Below are 17,857 nucleotides of genomic sequence, written 5' to 3'. Positions count from 1 at the left end.
CTTGGTTTTGCTTTGTCCTTATAGGTCATTGTGTAGATTAATTAAAAGAAGTCAATTAAATTTACTTTACAATAAATCTTAAACACAACAAAATGTACACAAACTGAAGGGGTCTGAATACTTTCCAAACTCATTGTATTATTGAAAACATACGTAAATATATATCATTTGCATATAGATGGTGTACGTGTGTTATATATAGGATAACTATTACACACTCATGCAATGACGTAAAAAGATCTGTCTGTACGCGCGCCATGTGATCACTACACCTTAACGTCCACACGGTGGCAGACTTGTGTCACTTGGGTGTTTCCGTGGCTTGGCAAGTCCGAAGATAATTGTTTCCAATCTTAGAGTCTGGTGAAATCAAATAACGACCAGCTAATTTAACTTAAGGACCCGAGGTAGTCCGAGGAATACAAATAAAATAAAAATCAGATGAATTCTGCATTTTATAAAGTACCACAACTTTAGTAAACACGTGAATATCACATGAACAATATGACATCACATGCAAAAATGAATGAATCATTTAAAAAAAACGTGGGAACACACACACACACACACACACACACACACACACACACACACACACACACAACATCTGGAAAGAACTGTGTGAAACATAACGTGAAGATAGTCATGTGATTATTTCACATGAAATTTTTGTGACTTTTCTGTCAGGAGAATAAAATACACTATTGTTAATACTGAGAGACCAGTAGGTTTGTAATGGATCACTGAATGTGTGTATTTCAAACCTTCAGAAGTGCATCTGCTCCGATTTATGATCAGGTTATGTGATTTTTCATATTCGGATTACTGCTTGTGTGTGGGTGTGTGCCTAGGGTATAAGATGTATTCATGTAAGATTATTATAGATCATCAGATCCCTACACCCTGAATGGCTTTCATTCTATTTCTCACTAAAAATGTTGCTTTTGGATCATGTTTGCAGTATTTATTCATTGCTCAGTCATGAATAATGCACTCTTAATCATCAGCTGAAACTTAAACAAGTTAATTACATGATCTCCTGTCATATTGTTTTTGAAGGTTCAATGTATCGCTGTAGTGCTGTAACGTAGATGTGGTCAGGTGTGTGTGTAAGAGTGTATGAGTTTTATGTACTACGTGTCCTCATTAAAACTTAAGCTCTAAAATGCTGCGCTCTGTCTCTACGGCAACGCTGTTCCTTCTCTCCTCTCTCTCCTCTCTGCAGACACGATCTTCAGTGTCTGACTCTGCTTCCATTAAGAGCTCCTTCACTATATTGTCCCTCCATCCATCTTTCCATCAGTACTATCTAACTCCACAGTGTCCTCTCTTCCTCTCCATCCTTTCCCCCTAACCTCTGTCCAGGTCATTTCCTCTTCCTCGATGCCTCTCTATCCTTCTCGTCATTCTCTTTCTCTGTCTTTTCTCTGATGAGTGTGGGTGTTGAGCTCCTGCTGCACTTGCCATTTCTGCATTGTGCGTTGATTCATTGTACCATCCAATCCACCAGGACGTGAACACACCAGATTTCTTTCTCTCTCTCTCTCTCTCTCTCTCTCTCTCTCTCTCTCTCTCTCTCCCTACATCTCTCCTACAGGTCTCTCTCTCAAAAGAGCCAGTTGCTAGGTAACAGTTAATTGTCAAGAAATAGTTACATGTGTTGCAGTGTATTCCTGGATTGGCTGTTTGTGTGTACGTGTGTATGTGTGTTTGTGTGTGTGTGAGGGAGAGCGAGTGAGACTGAGAGAGTGAATAGCTTCATGGGATGATGAACCTGCTACTATATTTTTAAGCCCAAACGACAATGATAACTGTAGGCACCTCTGAATATTTTATAGACACTCATATCGGCTGTGACGACTCGTTTCCTGTCTCTAGGCACTGGTTAATTTCAGTCAAGCAAAATGTTTAAACCGTTTAAAAAAACGAAAAAGAATGTTTTCTGTTTTTTCAAGTCAACACTCGACATTGATATCCTGCTAGCTTGTGGTGGTGCTGCAACATTTCCATGGAAACTACAGCAGATGTCAATCATACACTTTCCCTACAGCCACAGCATACTATTCAGTATTGTTTTTTCTCCCTCTCTACCCTATAAGTTGCATACTAGCTAGTACAGTACTATGGTATTGGTTTTCTCCCTGTGGTTTGTTTGCCGCCTTAGATTGCATACTATTCAGAATAGTAGAATAGAACTACTCTGAGATAATGGTAATCTGAAGATACAGTGTGCACAGGCTTACTGAAATTGGACAGGTGAAGATTGGAAAAGCTTGCCTTATCTTCAATTGTCCAGTTTCAGTGAGCCTATGCCCACTGAAGCCTCAGATTGCTGTTCTTGGCTGACAGGAGTGGTATTCAGTGTGGTATTCTGTTGTACCTCATCCACCACACATTTCACTATCTTGTGCTTTCTGCAATACTGTTCTGTACTGTAAAAGGTGGTTAGTTGAATCACTGTAGCCTTCCTGTCAGCTAGAACCAGTCAGGCCATTCTCCTCTGACCTCTTAAATCCAACAAGGGGTTGGATGGATGTTTTTTTGTTTTTCACACCACTATTCTGTGTAAACTCTACTGACTGTTGTGTGTGAAAATCCCAGGAGATCAGCAATTTCTGAAATATTCAAAAGTCCACATGCCCTGCACCTCCCTCCTCTGATGTTTGAAGTGAATATTAACTGAAGCACTTGACCTGTATCTGCATGATTTTATGCATTGCACTGCCACGACATGATTGGCCAATTGGATAATTGTATGAATGAGCAGGTGTACAGGTGGACCTAATAAAGTGGACAGTGATTGTATTTTATTTAGGTTTAATATGCCACAGTATATTGCATACTATTAAAAATGGTGGCACATCACTGATTTTCCCTACTCTGCCTTAGGTTGCACACTATTTAGTATGGAAGTATGCCATTTTATTTTTCCACACACTACCTACTTCTTCTATGTTTAATATGACACCATACGTAGATGGCATACTATTAAGTATGTTAGTACGGTATCGGTTTTCCATACTCTACCTTAGTTTGCATTCAATTTACTACAGAAGAATTCAATTCAACACTCTACTTTTCCACTGTAAGATGCACACTAATTAGTACAGTCTCAGGGTATTGGTTTCTCATGGTTTACTCCACTCTACTGCCCATACAATGTGTGCCACTCTAGGTTGCATACTATTTAGAATGATAGTTGGTTTTCCACTTAATACCTACATCTTCGATGTTTAATATGCCACCACATGTTGAATACTATTAAGTATGGTAGTACAACATTGCATTCCCCCATTAGGTTGCATACCATTTAGTACTGTATAGTAGTATTGTGTTGGTTTCCACACTCTACCTCCCTTATGGTTTCTGACATCTGAGAATGCATACCATTTAGTATGGTAGTATAGTTCTGCTTTTCCCTACATGACCACTCCTATGTTTATAATGCTACCTTAGGATATATACTATACAGTATGGTAGTACAGTATTGGTTTACTCAATTCTAATGCTTGTATGTTTAGCACCCCATCGTAAGTTGCTTACTATTTAGTACAGTAGTTCCCCATTGGCAGTCCATGCATAGTATTTAGTATATTAGTATAGTAATGTTTTTCCCCATCCTACCCTAGGTTCCACACTACTTAGTATGGCAGTATGGCATAGTTTCCCCAACTCTATCCCTGTGTTACCAAGCCATAAATAATTGCATGCTGCTTTGTATTTTATTGCTCTTTCCCCATGTTACCTTTCCTATAATAAGTACACCAATTTATTTTGCATACTATTTAGTATGGTTGTACAGTATTGGATTTCATAATCATGATTTATTGGCCAAGTCCACTAGTATACACTAATAATTTGTTTAAGTTGTTGAGCCCTCATGCCTATAATCTTACACGAAGATACCTTTTAAACAAATCTGGTAAAGAAATACAGCCATGGAAAACCACACAGTATCGCAGAGTTTAAAAAAAAAAAAAAAGACATGTCGGGTCTGCCCCAAACTGCATATTAATACTTGAAAAATATTGATGAATATTATTCATTGTGGTCATATTAAGTTTAGGGTACAGCTGAAAAGGAAGAAAACAAGAAACAAAACATGGGATTTCTCCCTTTTATTTATTGTCAACACTGTTTTGTACAAAGAGACAGAAGAATATATCTTAGCACTTATATTTCACACATACTGTGTCTGTATTCTCAGTAGCTTAAGTACTGTGAAATTTCCCGTTAAATTATTATTATAATCTTAAACACAGGTAATCTCTCTCTATACAAAAAATGGATTAAGAGAAACCATTTGGTCATATTTACACAATCTGTACATTTGTAATTTGTCAGTAACATTTAAAATAAGTGTCGAAAAACCAAGAAAAAAAAGAGAATTAGAAATATCAATTTATATGAAAGACAACAAAGGCGTACGTCTTATCCTTTCAATATCAGGTCTACCCTTGGTCACATGATCTTGTTATACTTCTATGGTGGTTATAAAACCTTCCTAACAAAAGTGTATGCCAAATTACCCAATCTTAGTATCCATATCTCCATATATTAAAAATTATGGAAAAGGGGACTTATTTATTTACAGCAGAACTTCAACGCATTTGCAGTGCGTCTCACACATACCCACACACAGAGGTAATCAAGCATGAATTCAGGCACATATATTCTACAAATACCTGTGACATACAGTAGCAGAGGAGGATTTGGGGAGCAAATGGAAAACAGGGACTGATAAGCATACCCTCAATAACAATGTTGCACTCTCTTTGTGCAACAGCCATCTCCCAAGAATCCTATACTTGAGTGAAAATGATAATAGAGTGCAAAAATGAAATGTAGGCTACTATCTTTCACTCTCTCATGTGTACACTCCTGCCATAGTCTCTCGTGATCTCCACCTACATGCAGCCTAACAACTCTGCTATCACAGAGCCTCCAGTGAATTGGTGCGAGTCCAAACTATAGGCTATGTTACAGGAAGAACTGCAGCTGTTTCTGAGGAAGAGCAAAGGTGAACCCAATTCCTTGCCAGCTCAATTTCGCACAAAAATAAGGAATTTTAACAGGCAATTCATTGTGTTCCATAGGACTGCTAACCCCATAGCTTATGAGTTAGCCTGTGTGACTTCCTTTCTGATAGACACTCGCTCTTCCAGTCTCACCCACACACACAGATTTTCCCTGTCCTGTGCTACCAAATCCATCCCACATAAAACATCAAGAGTGACAGAAGAAGTGGCCACACTGCATAATTGTACACAGAACTTGCAAAATATCTGTCATTTCAGGAACACACTTGACTGAAGGAAAAGTGTACCTTCAATAAGAAAAAAAGACCACGCTTAAAATAAAAACACATTTTGCCAAGGGTCAAACATGCATATATCTTTTTTTTGTTTGTTTGTTTTTTTCGCAATGATAGGTTAAGATTTCAATCGCTTAAAGTGAAAAAATTAGCCCTATGAACACAAGAATGAAAATAAACTTGTTCTCAAGTTAGAACCCCACACACTGTGAATCAGGCTGAGGACATGATAATGCTTTCTGTCAAACATCCATCCATTTTTTTTTAAATATATATATTCCAAAATGTCCATTCTCATTAGTATTTTCACCCATCATGCCAGACCTTACAGTTATCTGTTTGAACTCTTTGTGGCACTAACTGGTACAAGTTAAGCAAAAGAAAGACACGTTTCTTTACACGAAAAAGAAAAACACTAAACGTGGTCTTCGAATTATACATAATCTAAAAGCTGGAATGCAAAATAGAAAGAAAGGTGCATGCATGTATCTCACAATGTACTCACGGTTTCACAAACTCTCACACAGCAAAAAAAATAAATAAATAAAATAAGTGTGGCAATAAAAGTGGTGTTTCCTTAAAGTCCACAAAATAGATATTTACACAGCAATTATTAATATAAACATTGTGCTTGAATTGGAGATCTGTTTGGCTGAGAGTATGTTTATAAAATGTGAATAAAGAAAAGGTATATTTCACACACACACAAAAAAAAACCCAACTCATATAGAGCTATATAGGTATATGGGAAAATAATTGGATTTCTGGAACAACCAGCAAAGTTTATATGTTCATTGGTGGGATTAAAAAAGCTAAAATGGCACATACTAGTGATTACACAACTAAATGACCAGTTTTTCTGGTTAATCTATTTAAATATTTGACTAGTTAGAAAGTTATTAACTTTTATTAAAAAAAATTAACTAAGTGTAATTTTTGTCAAATCCATGTAATGCTAGTCAAAATACCTGTATGTAAGCAGTAATTCTGACTATTTATAGACTATTGCTGGTTGTCCAAGAGTGGGTGGTTTAATATACATAAATGGTTAAGTCCATAATGTTAAATTTGTGTAGTAAGCATCAATGCAACAAATTTATTTGGAATAAAATAAAAATAAAAATAAAAAAAAAGAAGGGTGTTCATAACAGAACAGCACTTATTTAACTGTTATATAAGCAAGAAAGATTATTCTGCCTCCCAGAGCTAGTCAGGGTGCCATCTGTGAAAACAAATAGTGATAGTAAAGACATAAGTAACTATTGTACTTATCATATTATAATTTTTATGTTCTCTGTATTCATCATTTTTGGCCAGGTTGAATTGTGCAAATATTCTAATTTCATTTAAAATCTACTTTAGTAAAACACATTTCTAAAGTTACATCTTTGCTGTATACTCACTGTACATTGTGGGGGGGAAAAAAAAGAATATTTACACTTATAAAATGCAAGCAAATGCCAAGGCAAAGCTCTTTCATAATATCCTGTAACACCCACCTCATTGTTGACTAAGGGTGCACAAAAAGAAAGGGACAAAATTAATAAAAAAACCAAGTGTGAAAAAATAATGAATTGATTTATGTTTGTTTGTCCAGTATTTGAACTTAACACCCTGCAGCTCAATTCAAATATATAAGACATTTACAAGGTATTTTTCCTGTCTGAATTTTAAGTCTAATAAATGCACTAAATAAATGCAATTTGTTATCTATTGAACAGGTTTCACACAGAGCTGTGCAAATTCAGTTCAAAACTAATTTTGTAAAACAATCGTTCTGAATTTACATCCGTGCTGCACAATCATACAATTTATGATTGTGTTGTGTCTCTGCACGTAATTGGACATTGTGATTCCAATCAGGTGTCTTTATCACAAGTAACGATCCAGAATCATGGATACTCATCCAATGACCAATCTGTGTGCAGTGACCAGAAAGTTGCCATAGTAACATGACCTGTATAATTAGAATTCTGGGACTCCTGCTAAGGCACGTAATGTGCTGTGTACTAAACCAACGTTCTAACGACATTAATGCAACATTATAAAAATTGTAAAGCCATAAAAAGAGATCATAATAATTGTCCTTCAGCACAATATCTCGAGTACAACTGAAGTACTTTGCAAATCATGCCTTTTACATACAATATTACAGCACTCAATAAAAGAAATAAACATGAATAATTAATAGTAAATAAAGCTGAAAGGAAAACAAGTTTGTTTAAATTTTTTCCAGCTTGGCATTGTCCCTGGTGGTCCTGGAGCTCCAGATCAGGGCAAAATGGCATGATGATGTAAGACAATGCAAGCTCAGTTGACAAATAGGATCAAATGACAACCCATGATGAAATAAGAATTCTCTGCAAAGTACTATGCTAACAAAGAATTGTAAGCAGAGGACAAAGATACTATAGCATATAACATACAGAAATCAATCCCAAACTGAACATCATAAACATTATAATCATATCTAATAATATTATTGTTAACACCACCAATACAATTATTGTAAGGTTTACCCTGTTGTTTCTAGACAATAACTGATTTCTCTTCACGATTGTACCAGGTCTCTGTACCTAAGCTGAATCGGATATTGTGTTTTGGTATAAGGAGCAGAAAAATAGAAGGGACAATAAAAAGAAGAGAGGATAAAAAGAAGGATATACTGAGGTTGTCACTATATGGTCTGAGCTTTTGTCTTGTGAGCTGGTCCCTTCTCTTTATTTACAGTGCTCCAACAGTGCTACGTCCACCTGTATTAAGCATAGATCAGTTCCTCTTGCTTGCTTTCTTGGTTTTGAAAGTGAAATTACAAAGTAGACACAATCTGTTGGTCGTTACCTTAGTCTGCTGCCTCTTTGCTTTTGAATTTCCACTTCTCTCTTTCCATTTCTCTCTTTCTGCCTCTGTCTCTCACTTGCACATAAACATCAGACATCAGATTCAATGCTGGAGAGCTTCTCGTATACATGTCCATTACTTGAGCCATTGAAAGGTCTCTGTCCTTGCCCCATCCCTAACCCGTCCCTTGATGACAGCAGCTTGTTGTTGCCTGTTGCCCCTCCATGGTGGTTGCTGAGGGGCCCAGCCAGGCACAGCTCCTTGGGAAAACGGGGTCCCACGTTGGACAAAACCCCAGCAGAGGCAGAGGCTGGCAAATAAGAAGTCACCCCCATGGAGCCGCGGAAGTCTGCCCGGTTGTTGTTGTTGAGGAGCTGTTGCTGCTGTTGCGTCTGTTGCTGCTGCGGCTGTGCCTGCTGCTTTTTGATGTAGTACGATTTGGCGCCATGTAATAGGCACTGGTCATCGCCGAAGGTTGGGATGAATGGGTTCTGGTTCACCTTATCTGGGTAGAGAGATTTAGACAAGGAGTAAGTCCCAACCCCTCGGGTACCTCCCATACCTCCTCCCATCATGCCTCTATCCCTGTCCCTCATGTCTCTTTCGCCTACCGAGCGACGGTGCAACCCACCCTCACCCCCACGGAACAAGTTAAACGATGAGCCACCTCCCTTCCCCCGGTCCCCACCACTAAAAAACGTAGTCTCTCGCTCCCCTCCCATATACCGCTCAAACATCTGGGCATATGGGCTTGCACCTTCCATGTAGCGATCTTTTTCTTTCAGGCTCACACTCCGGGGTTGAGGAAGCACAGATGCTCCTCCAAACCCCCCAGAGCCTCCCATCCTACCCGCCCCTTCTTTCTGAAGGTCTACAAATGTGTCATAGGAATGCTGCCTACGCAACACCCTGCCCCCTGGGCCAAACTTGCGCCTCTGCACCTGGGTTTGGGCCCCTCCAACTTCACCACCTCCCTTCCCACCTTCCAGGGGGAACTTGCTCCCTATCTGATCCAGGAGGAGGTGGTTGTCCTCACTGATGTCATACAAGTTGCCTGGCTTCTTGCATGAATCGCATCGCTTGCAAGTGGCTGAGCTTGGCCGGCTGGAGGCTTGTCCACTACCCCCACCTCCTCCACTTGATCCCCCTACACCCCCTCCTCCCCCATGCATGCAAACAGGCTTGTTGCCTCCACTATGGCAGTTACGGCATTCCCAATCCCCTCCGGCCAAACCCCCCACCCCTCCAATGTTCTTTTCCCAGCATGCATGGCCCTGCTGCCCAGGAGATCCTCCCAATCCACCCTTACACTCTGTCTTCTTGGATTTACCTTTCAAGAAATCGTCCACAGGAACCAAACTAGTGCACGCTCCCCCGCCACCACCACTGCTGACTATGCCGCCACATCCGCCCCCACCCAGACCCCCTCCGCCACCTATTCCAGGAGCATCACTCAAATCCAAGTGCTCCCACTGGGATGCCCCTTCCTTGGATCGGAACTGGTCAATGTAGAAGTCCCTCAGATTATCTTTGTCACGGAACATGTATGAGGAGTTTCCCCCTCTCAGGCTCTTGCGTTCCACAGGTGGGGTAGCTGAACGGTGCCCTTGTGTAACAGGATGATGGTGGTGGTGGTGGTGGATGGTGTGGTGGGTGCGCCTCCGGAAGCCCAGCTCAATTTCATCCTGTTCCCGGCGTGACTTGGCAGATGCTGGCCTTTTTTTCAGGCTGTCCCTGTACTGCTTGCGTCGCTTAGCGTTGCCCTCAAGATTTCCATAAGTCACGGTGTGAGTGGAAATATCTGACACATCAGAACGGATATTTCCGTCATCCCCTCCCGAGCCCGCCCCACCTCCCCCACAGTACCTGTCATGTCCCGCGATAAACCCTGAACTGGACGCCCCACCTTTGAAGGAAAACTTCCCATATAGATCAGGCAGGCCAGACTTGAAGCTCGATTGGGTGGGGTGGCCTGCAATCAGGTCAAACTTTTCCCTGTTCCTGTGTGTCAGCGACTGGCGGGGCTGGGTGGTGAAAATAGGTGCTACCCCTCCCCCTAAACTGTCACAATCGTACATCCCTCCCTCCAATGAGCTGGCACTGCCTAAGCTACGAGGTCGGTTAGGCAAGGGACCCGACATACCCAGAGCCAGTCCGGATCCCGTGCCCCCATGGTGATGCAGGTAATGATCCTGGTACAGGTTACTGTCCTTCAGATGCATGTTCCCAAAAGTCCTCTCCACATCACTCACATAGTCGCTGAACATATTATCTTCTGGCAGATAAGGAGGTGGGGGCTTGCAGTCACTGTGGCCTGCCAGACTGCGTCGATGCTCACTGATGTCATAGACAGCCGACTCACGGTGGCCATAGTCCAGGGCACTGTGGGGGGAGCCATTGACCCCAGGCACGGAGGTCATGTTTTTAGCTGTGCGCAGCAAGCGAAGGATGTTAGAGTGGGTGTTGTTCATGTTCATGTTCATGGTGGCTGACGGAGAGTTGAGGCCTGATTTGTTCTCCTCGATTTGAACACCATGGATGCAGCTGTAGATGCCCTGGTGAAGAAATAAAAGAAAAGTAAGAATAAAAAATGGGGTCGACGAAACCAAGACATAAAACATGCTGTATTTATGGTAAATTATAAAGTACAATTTTAAATTTGAATCAGTGCCCTTGCAACATAGATTGTAGAATACAACATAGTGGGCCTCATAAGAATCAATATTGAAGGAAGGAATAGTAAAAGATAGGTCCATTACATTTATGTTATTTGGCAGACGCCCTTATCCAGAGTAGGGATGTCACGAGAACCAATACTTTGGTACCAAGTCGGTACCAACATTCTTAAAACGTGACGGTACTTGTTTTTGTGCACTATCATTAGAACCGATTCTAATGGAGGTACCAAGGTTGCAATTCTTCCGGACCTGATGGGGGCAGCAAATATGCGCAAGTCTTTTAGTCGGTCCACAAGTGGTAAAGAAGAAGAGGAACGCCTACAAGCACACGGGAAAAACTACAGAAGATTAGCTTAGCTTAACAAGTTTAGCTCCGCCCCGACTTGTTGAGAGGAAAGCTAGTATCGGTTTCCGGTGTGCAACCGATGATATCGTTCATTTCAAACAAAGCGAGGAAACACCTGGAATTTGGCGAACCACCTGAAAGACAGTCCTATATTATGTTTGTTTGAGGCAGCTGCATTGTTGCCGTGAAACCAGCTAACGTTATGCTCCATGTAATGTTAGCAATAGCTAGTTATTTGTTAGCGATGCTAACACATTGCAATGTTATAAACTACCTCCTAATTGGCCACCATGCATTCAGCCCGTGTCCTGTCAGCTAAATGTAGCCTAATGTCACCAATAATTATTCAAATGTTCACGCTTTAATAAATTTTCTTGGCCTGCCACCATATCAGTGAATTTAAACTAATGCTTGCATTCAGAGTATAAGGTGTGTGTCTGTGTGTGTGTGTGTGTGTGCGTGTGTTTAGGAGTGCACCACCACTCATTGTCAGACAGTGTTTGATAACTAAAATACCCCCCCTCTCTTTGCCAGTATCAGCCAGAGGCCAGAGGAGGTTGTCCTCCAGGAGAGTTTTTAATTTAAATTTTTCTTTTTTATACCACACCGTGGTATCGACTTTGGTATCGAGTATTGTGTACTTTTGGTGGTATCGGTACCGACTACTAGATTTTTGGTATCGTGACATCCCTAATCCAGAGTGACTTACATATATCTCATTTATACAACTGAGCAGTTGAGGGTTAAAGGCCTTGCACAAGGGCCCAGCAGTGGCAGCTTGGTGGTGATGGGATTTAAACTCATGACTTTCCAATCAGAAATCCAATGTTTTAACCGCTGAGCTACCACTGCCCCCATTAAATCTCAAAATTACTAAAGCTCCATACATCAGACCCCAAGCCTGCACTGTCAAATAAAGAAGGGATTAGAGTCAAAAACAGGTTGAAAGAGATAAAATAGGTGGTGAAAGTGTGACTGATGGTGTCTTTGCAGTGAGACTGGTTTTCACTGGCAATAAATAGTGTCAATCAATGTGATTAAAAATTCAGCCAAATTAAAAAATACCATATCAAATGATAGAATAAGAATGTTTAATTTTGCATACTGTATGTCAGTTCTGTTTTTCAAATATTTAGTGCTAATCAAAAGAGGAAGTCCTTAAATATATTTAAAAATAAAGTGTCATAAAATAACAATTATTCTTAACAATGTAAATATCAATAAACAGGAGGGGTACAAGATATATGTAGTATAAAAATACTCCTAAAAATATTCACAGGCCCTCTGAAAGACTATGACACAAACTATTTCTTGTCCGCCCCCTTACTCGTTTTTCAGACTCACCATATATATCCATTGTTTCTGTACACTTCCTTTGTGTCAGCCATATCTCGACTACACCCTGTCGCTTTTGGCCATTCTTGCCAGCTCAGCTCTTTTCTCTCATTTATCTCCTGACCCCTTCATCTGATTGGTCTGGTAGACATATTCACATGTCTCTGATATCATGTTTCTCTTTATTTTTCCTCCTAGGTGTCTACCTCTTCTTTTATTTTATCACCTGTTACTGCCCCCACCCCCACCCCCACTGTCTCAGGCTCTTTTCACCTTTGCTTTTCTTATACTAAAGCTACTCTTACAGTGTCTTCCATCCCTGTTCTGCTCCTGTATTCTATAATACTTGAACATTTTATTATATACTTGCACCTCAAGAAATGCTTCACTGCTCATAAGATAGGTTATCATATGATGTAAGTGCTGCCTTTACAGGGATATAATCCTTACAGTTATAGAGACTGCTGGTCGAAATTTTGGGGACAACTATCCTTTTAAAAATATGAGGTTTTTTTTTTCAGTCTGAAATAACTGTAATTAAGACTATTATTACTATAACCAGGGTTTTCAGAGATGCTTTGCCAGGTCCCTTGCAAGACTTTACAAAGGTCTGTGGAGCTGGTTGGAAAACCTTTCTCTGACCTTTTGATCTAACAACATCCTGAGCAGCACAGTTGGGTTAAGGTTGGCTGAATGGGCAGGCCATTTAATTTCAGACAACAGTCCTTCCTTTCCACATACAGTGCATCTGGAAATTATTCACAGCGCTTCACTTTTTCCACATTTTGTTATGTTACAGCCTTCTTCCAAAATGGATTAATTCATCATTTTCCTCAAAATTCTACAAACAATACCCCATAATGACAACGTGAAGGAAGTTTGTTTGAAATCTTTGCAAATGTATTAAAAATTTAAAAAAGCGCATGTACATAAGTATATGTACATGAAGTACAAAAGTACTTTATGTTAAACCCTACAACAGAGCGTTTCCATTTCAGAGATGGTTCCAACTAGTTTCATTTAGAAAGCAAACATCAGTTAACTAATGATAATGAGTCTTTATTGGTCACATAAACATTAGAGCACAGTGAAATTCTTTTCTTCGCATACCCCAGCATGTCAGGAAGCTGGGGTCAGAGCGCAGGATCAGCCATGATACAGCACCCCTGGAGCAGAGAGGGTCTAAGGGCCCAACAGTGGCAGCTTGGCAGTGCTGGGGCTTGAACCCCTGGCCTTCTGATTAGTAACCCAGACCCTTAACCACTAAGCCACCACTGCCCCTATGAGGGATCAACTCACCCTGCTAATGGAGAAGGTCAGGCCGGGCTTGCCCGTACACACGCCCATAAAGCAGAAGCGTAGCTGCCAGTAGAACAGGTGCTCAGCTATGAAGGTGATGAGCGACAGTGCCATTGCCGCCCCCAGCATGTAGAAGACGCCGGCCATGTTGTCGACGTCCAGCTGGCTGCTCATCACCTCATTCTTCTCATTGTGACAAATCCCAGTCAACCACAGTGCCTCCAGCTCCTCCATCTCACCTGTGGAGAGAAAGAGAGAGATAGAGAGAGAGAGAGAAAAATGGAGGCGAAAAAGGTGTAATAGAAGGGGTGAAAGCAAGAGAAAGATGAGGAATGGATTGATTTTTAGATTAAAAAAGGAGTTTTTTATAAAGTGAGAGAATAAGGATTTTGGGGAGGGACCAGGTGAAGGAGGAATGGGTTATGGAAAGAAGAAATAATGTTGTGACAATGGCAGCAGGTCAGGGGATTTATTTTGGGTGAAGGACACAGAGGTTGAGAGAGTAGACAGAGAGAAATAGAGATGAGTAAGTATGTGAGGTCTTTGCCTTGAGTTAAAATGTCTGTACTGTAGCTGAAGTATTGTAGTAATCCAAGTTGAAGTGTATGTGTGTGTGTGCGCGAGTGTTAGAGACACATTGTACATGTGTCTGAATAGAACATGAGAGTGTATTTTACGGATTTATTTAAATGTACATTAATGTTTTTTTTTCCCATTGTGTTTATGGCTAATACGCTCTTGGAGTTCTATTTCACGTTTTTGCGTTAATGCGTGTTTATTTGTATTTAGAACTTTATGTGTTGTCTGATGCAGAGTGTGGTAAACAAATTAAGGCCCCTGAGACACACAACATTTGTCATGTTGCATTACTCCGGATGTTTTCCCAATGGAGTGCTTCCTCATTAATGATTGATTATGAGTGTCACTTGTTATTTAGCTTCTGGAGCTAAGGGGCAACCTTAAGGACTTGGCAGTCATCAAAGCAGGGACAGGATCATGCCCCCATAACTAGGGCTGGGCACTATGATGATATCAATAAATGTGATAAATTATGTCACAATGGACCATTTAGAGATATCATAGATTTTGTCATACATAGCTATTGCAAACTGTGTGGAAGAAACTTATTTTTAAAAAAGATGTACTAAATCTTTACAATTAATTTTAAAAAGTTGAAAAAAGTAAATCATTAAAAAAATTTTTTTTGCAGACATCAAGGATGTAACCAAATATAAATACATTATTTAGAGTAAACACATCATGTGTTCTAAACAGATATAAATACAGATATAAACATGGTGTATTTATTTAATTAGTTATTTATTTGAAAGCTTGTCAGAAAGGTTCACCGGGCTATTAGTTTGTTTATATTTTGGAAAACAGAACCAACTAAATGTGTGTGAGAATATTGTGTGCAGGTACAAAAAACTAATAATTAATAATAAATAATTGTAAAAAACAGTCCTGTACAAATCTGAGGTTGAGGAACTGCCAGAGCTAGAGTTCACAGACCATGTGTTGGCACTTTTACCTCTGGGATTTTTTCCCGTTGTTTTCCAGTGTTTCCACTAGTGCTAGGGTTCAACTAAAAATAAATAAATCAATTAAATGATCACCAGATCAAAGCGCACCAAACAGATGCAGATATACAGTATCATGTATCATAGAAATGTCTTCAAGTATCATGGTATAATATGTTTGTCATACCACTCCCATGCCTTACCAGATTCCATATGTGGCTCTTGTTCTTATAGAGACAAAGGGTCGTTTTCCACTGCACATGCACATTCAAAAACTGGCCAAAACAGGAACCAATAGAACTTGGTGATAATGGTAAAGGCTACTACATGATCATTTCCAGCTATGTCCAGTATGTAAAAAGTACCTGGATATTAACATTGTTGAATTGTCTGACTGGCTGTTTGGTTAACCAGCTTATACAGTATTAACTGCAATAACTACTCAAAACAAACAGTGCGTCTAGTCCCAACATTAGTTCCCATTGGTACCAAAACGCATATAAGTAAAACTATTTGTATTGGGCCTGTGACTAATGCAAAATCCATGATTCCAGTGCTTTGTCCAGAGGTGTGTGGCAAGGTTGGGGGTTCAAGCCCCAGCACCACCGAGCTGCTACTGTTGGGCCATTGAGCAAGGCCCTTAACCCTATCTGCTCCAGACGTGCTGTATCTTGGCTGACCCTGCATTTTAACCCCAACTTCCTAACAAGCCGGGCTATGCTTAGAAAAGAATTTCACTGTACTGTAATGTATACGTGACAAATAAAGACTTCATCTTTTAAAAAAAAAAAAAAAAACTACCAAATACACAATCCAGGTTTTGATGGAAGGATGGGAGTCAAGAGCGTTGAAAGAGTCTGACCTCTGACATCATGTCCAAAGAAAAAGAGTCTACACAGATGCTTGGAAAAGACATTCTGACATTCAGAGACAGCTCAAATTTTTTAACAGTGACCTACTTAAAGAGAGCAGGAGAAGAGTTCGGACAGGAGTTATAGGCTCTAGGACCTATGAGACATTTCTTTCTCTCAGTGTATTGGTCTTGTCTGAGTAAAGGAGAACCATGCTCCCATTAGAGCATTGTAGTCTGTTCCCTTCAGACAGAAATGAATGTGTATGAAAGTCAGAAAAAGCTGAAGAGGGAGATTGAAAGCACAAAAACGCTATCTGTGCACTGCTGCAAGTATGTCACACACACATTTCATACCATCCCAAATTCACTTGTAACCAAGCAATACACCTGTGTCCTCAGTCCTGGCACTTATCTAATATTACATAATGTCTAGCGGCTACAAAATAACACGTAACACACCTGAGTACACCGACAACAGACCTGACCCCCAAACAGGCAGCTGTTGTGCTGCTAAGCTAACACATGTCGCTAGCTGTGTATGTTTATATGGATGCATGAGCAAGCAAGCAATCACTCAAAGGCAGTGCAGTAACTAGGCCAGGGATAATGTAAGCTAAATAGAGAATACTTTCTTTGGTTCAATCAAACACACTTGCCAGTACATGCATGATGCCTGATGTGGAAATCTGTTCACAAGATCTTTTTGTTCTCAAAATTGAACAAAACCACAGTCTTTGTGTAGCTTTGAATTTGTTCAGAATGAGAATGACATCAGTGATGGCTCATTAAATGGATTTAACCGAAAGCAGTAGAAATGGCATGGCATAGTAAAATCCAAAGCTCTAACACTCTTCTTTTACTAACCGTATATACCTTTGTTGTATTATTCACACATACTTTTGAGTTCCAAGCTAAGATTTTTGTATGAGGTCACTTCGCATTATTTACTAACACCTGATAACTATGAATTTTGAAACTAGAGGTTTGTGGATAATGCACGACTTGCAAATGAACTCACAAGCAATCCGACAGTAATAGGAAAGAAAATATATGAAATGTAACATGGAGGACTCCGGAATGAGGTATGACTCCTCTTGCCAAGTTTCATTAGGGGGTTTTACCAGAAGCATTGTTAATATCCAAAGCACAGGTCAAAACAAAGGGTAGATGCAGGCAATTCTGTAATCAATTCAATAATCTTTCCAAAAAGGGCAAACCAGGATCAGAACATGAGAATTTTATACACAGTGAAAAACTGTAGCTAGATTATACAAATCACAGCTTAAAATTACTGAGAGATATACAAGACCTTGCAAAGACAAGAGGGAAAACTTAAATAAGGAAGTGGAAAATGAAGACCAGGTGGCACCAATAGAAATTAATCGAGTAGACATGTGACCAAATAAGAAATGTGGTAAGTGAAGAGGGTCAAAAATGAGTGAACAAAACATGGACAGCGAAGAAGAATTGAGCTAGAACAGGGGTGGGCAATCTTATCTGGAAAGGGCCGGTGTAGGTGCAGCTTTTCATTCCAACCAAGCAGGAGGCATACCTGATTCCACCTTTTTAATCAGTTGATCTTGGCTTTCAATAGATTCAGGTGTGGCTTCTACTTGGTTGGAATGAAAACCTGCACCCACACCGGCCCTTTCCGGATAAGATTGCCCACCC

The 17,857-nt window shown here is 40.1% G+C and overlaps 1 protein-coding gene across 1 annotated transcript in view; it reads right to left on the bottom strand.

Annotated features, from left to right (window-relative positions):
- Nucleotides 1-2,612: 2,612 nt before the first annotated feature.
- LOC128602410 (glutamate receptor ionotropic, NMDA 2B-like) overlaps nt 2,613-17,857 on the bottom strand; it is a 47,635-nt gene continuing 32,390 nt past the window's right edge. Inside the window, exons 10-13 of the mRNA XM_053616185.1 lie at nt 13,814-14,052; nt 9,579-10,710; nt 9,465-9,524; nt 2,613-9,398 (exon numbers count right to left, since the gene is read on the bottom strand). Of these exons, the coding sequence (XP_053472160.1) occupies nt 8,245-9,398; nt 9,465-9,524; nt 9,579-10,710; nt 13,814-14,052 (2,585 nt within the window). The 3' untranslated portion in view covers nt 2,613-8,244. The remainder of the gene's footprint in view (nt 9,399-9,464; nt 9,525-9,578; nt 10,711-13,813; nt 14,053-17,857) is intronic.

Source organism: Ictalurus furcatus, chromosome 26 (assembly GCF_023375685.1).
Source record: "Ictalurus furcatus strain D&B chromosome 26, Billie_1.0, whole genome shotgun sequence".
In the NCBI taxonomy this organism is placed as follows: Eukaryota; Metazoa; Chordata; class Actinopteri; order Siluriformes; family Ictaluridae; genus Ictalurus; species Ictalurus furcatus.
The sequence above is the reverse complement of the archived record's forward strand: the minus strand, read 5'-3'. Positions and strand labels throughout refer to the sequence as shown.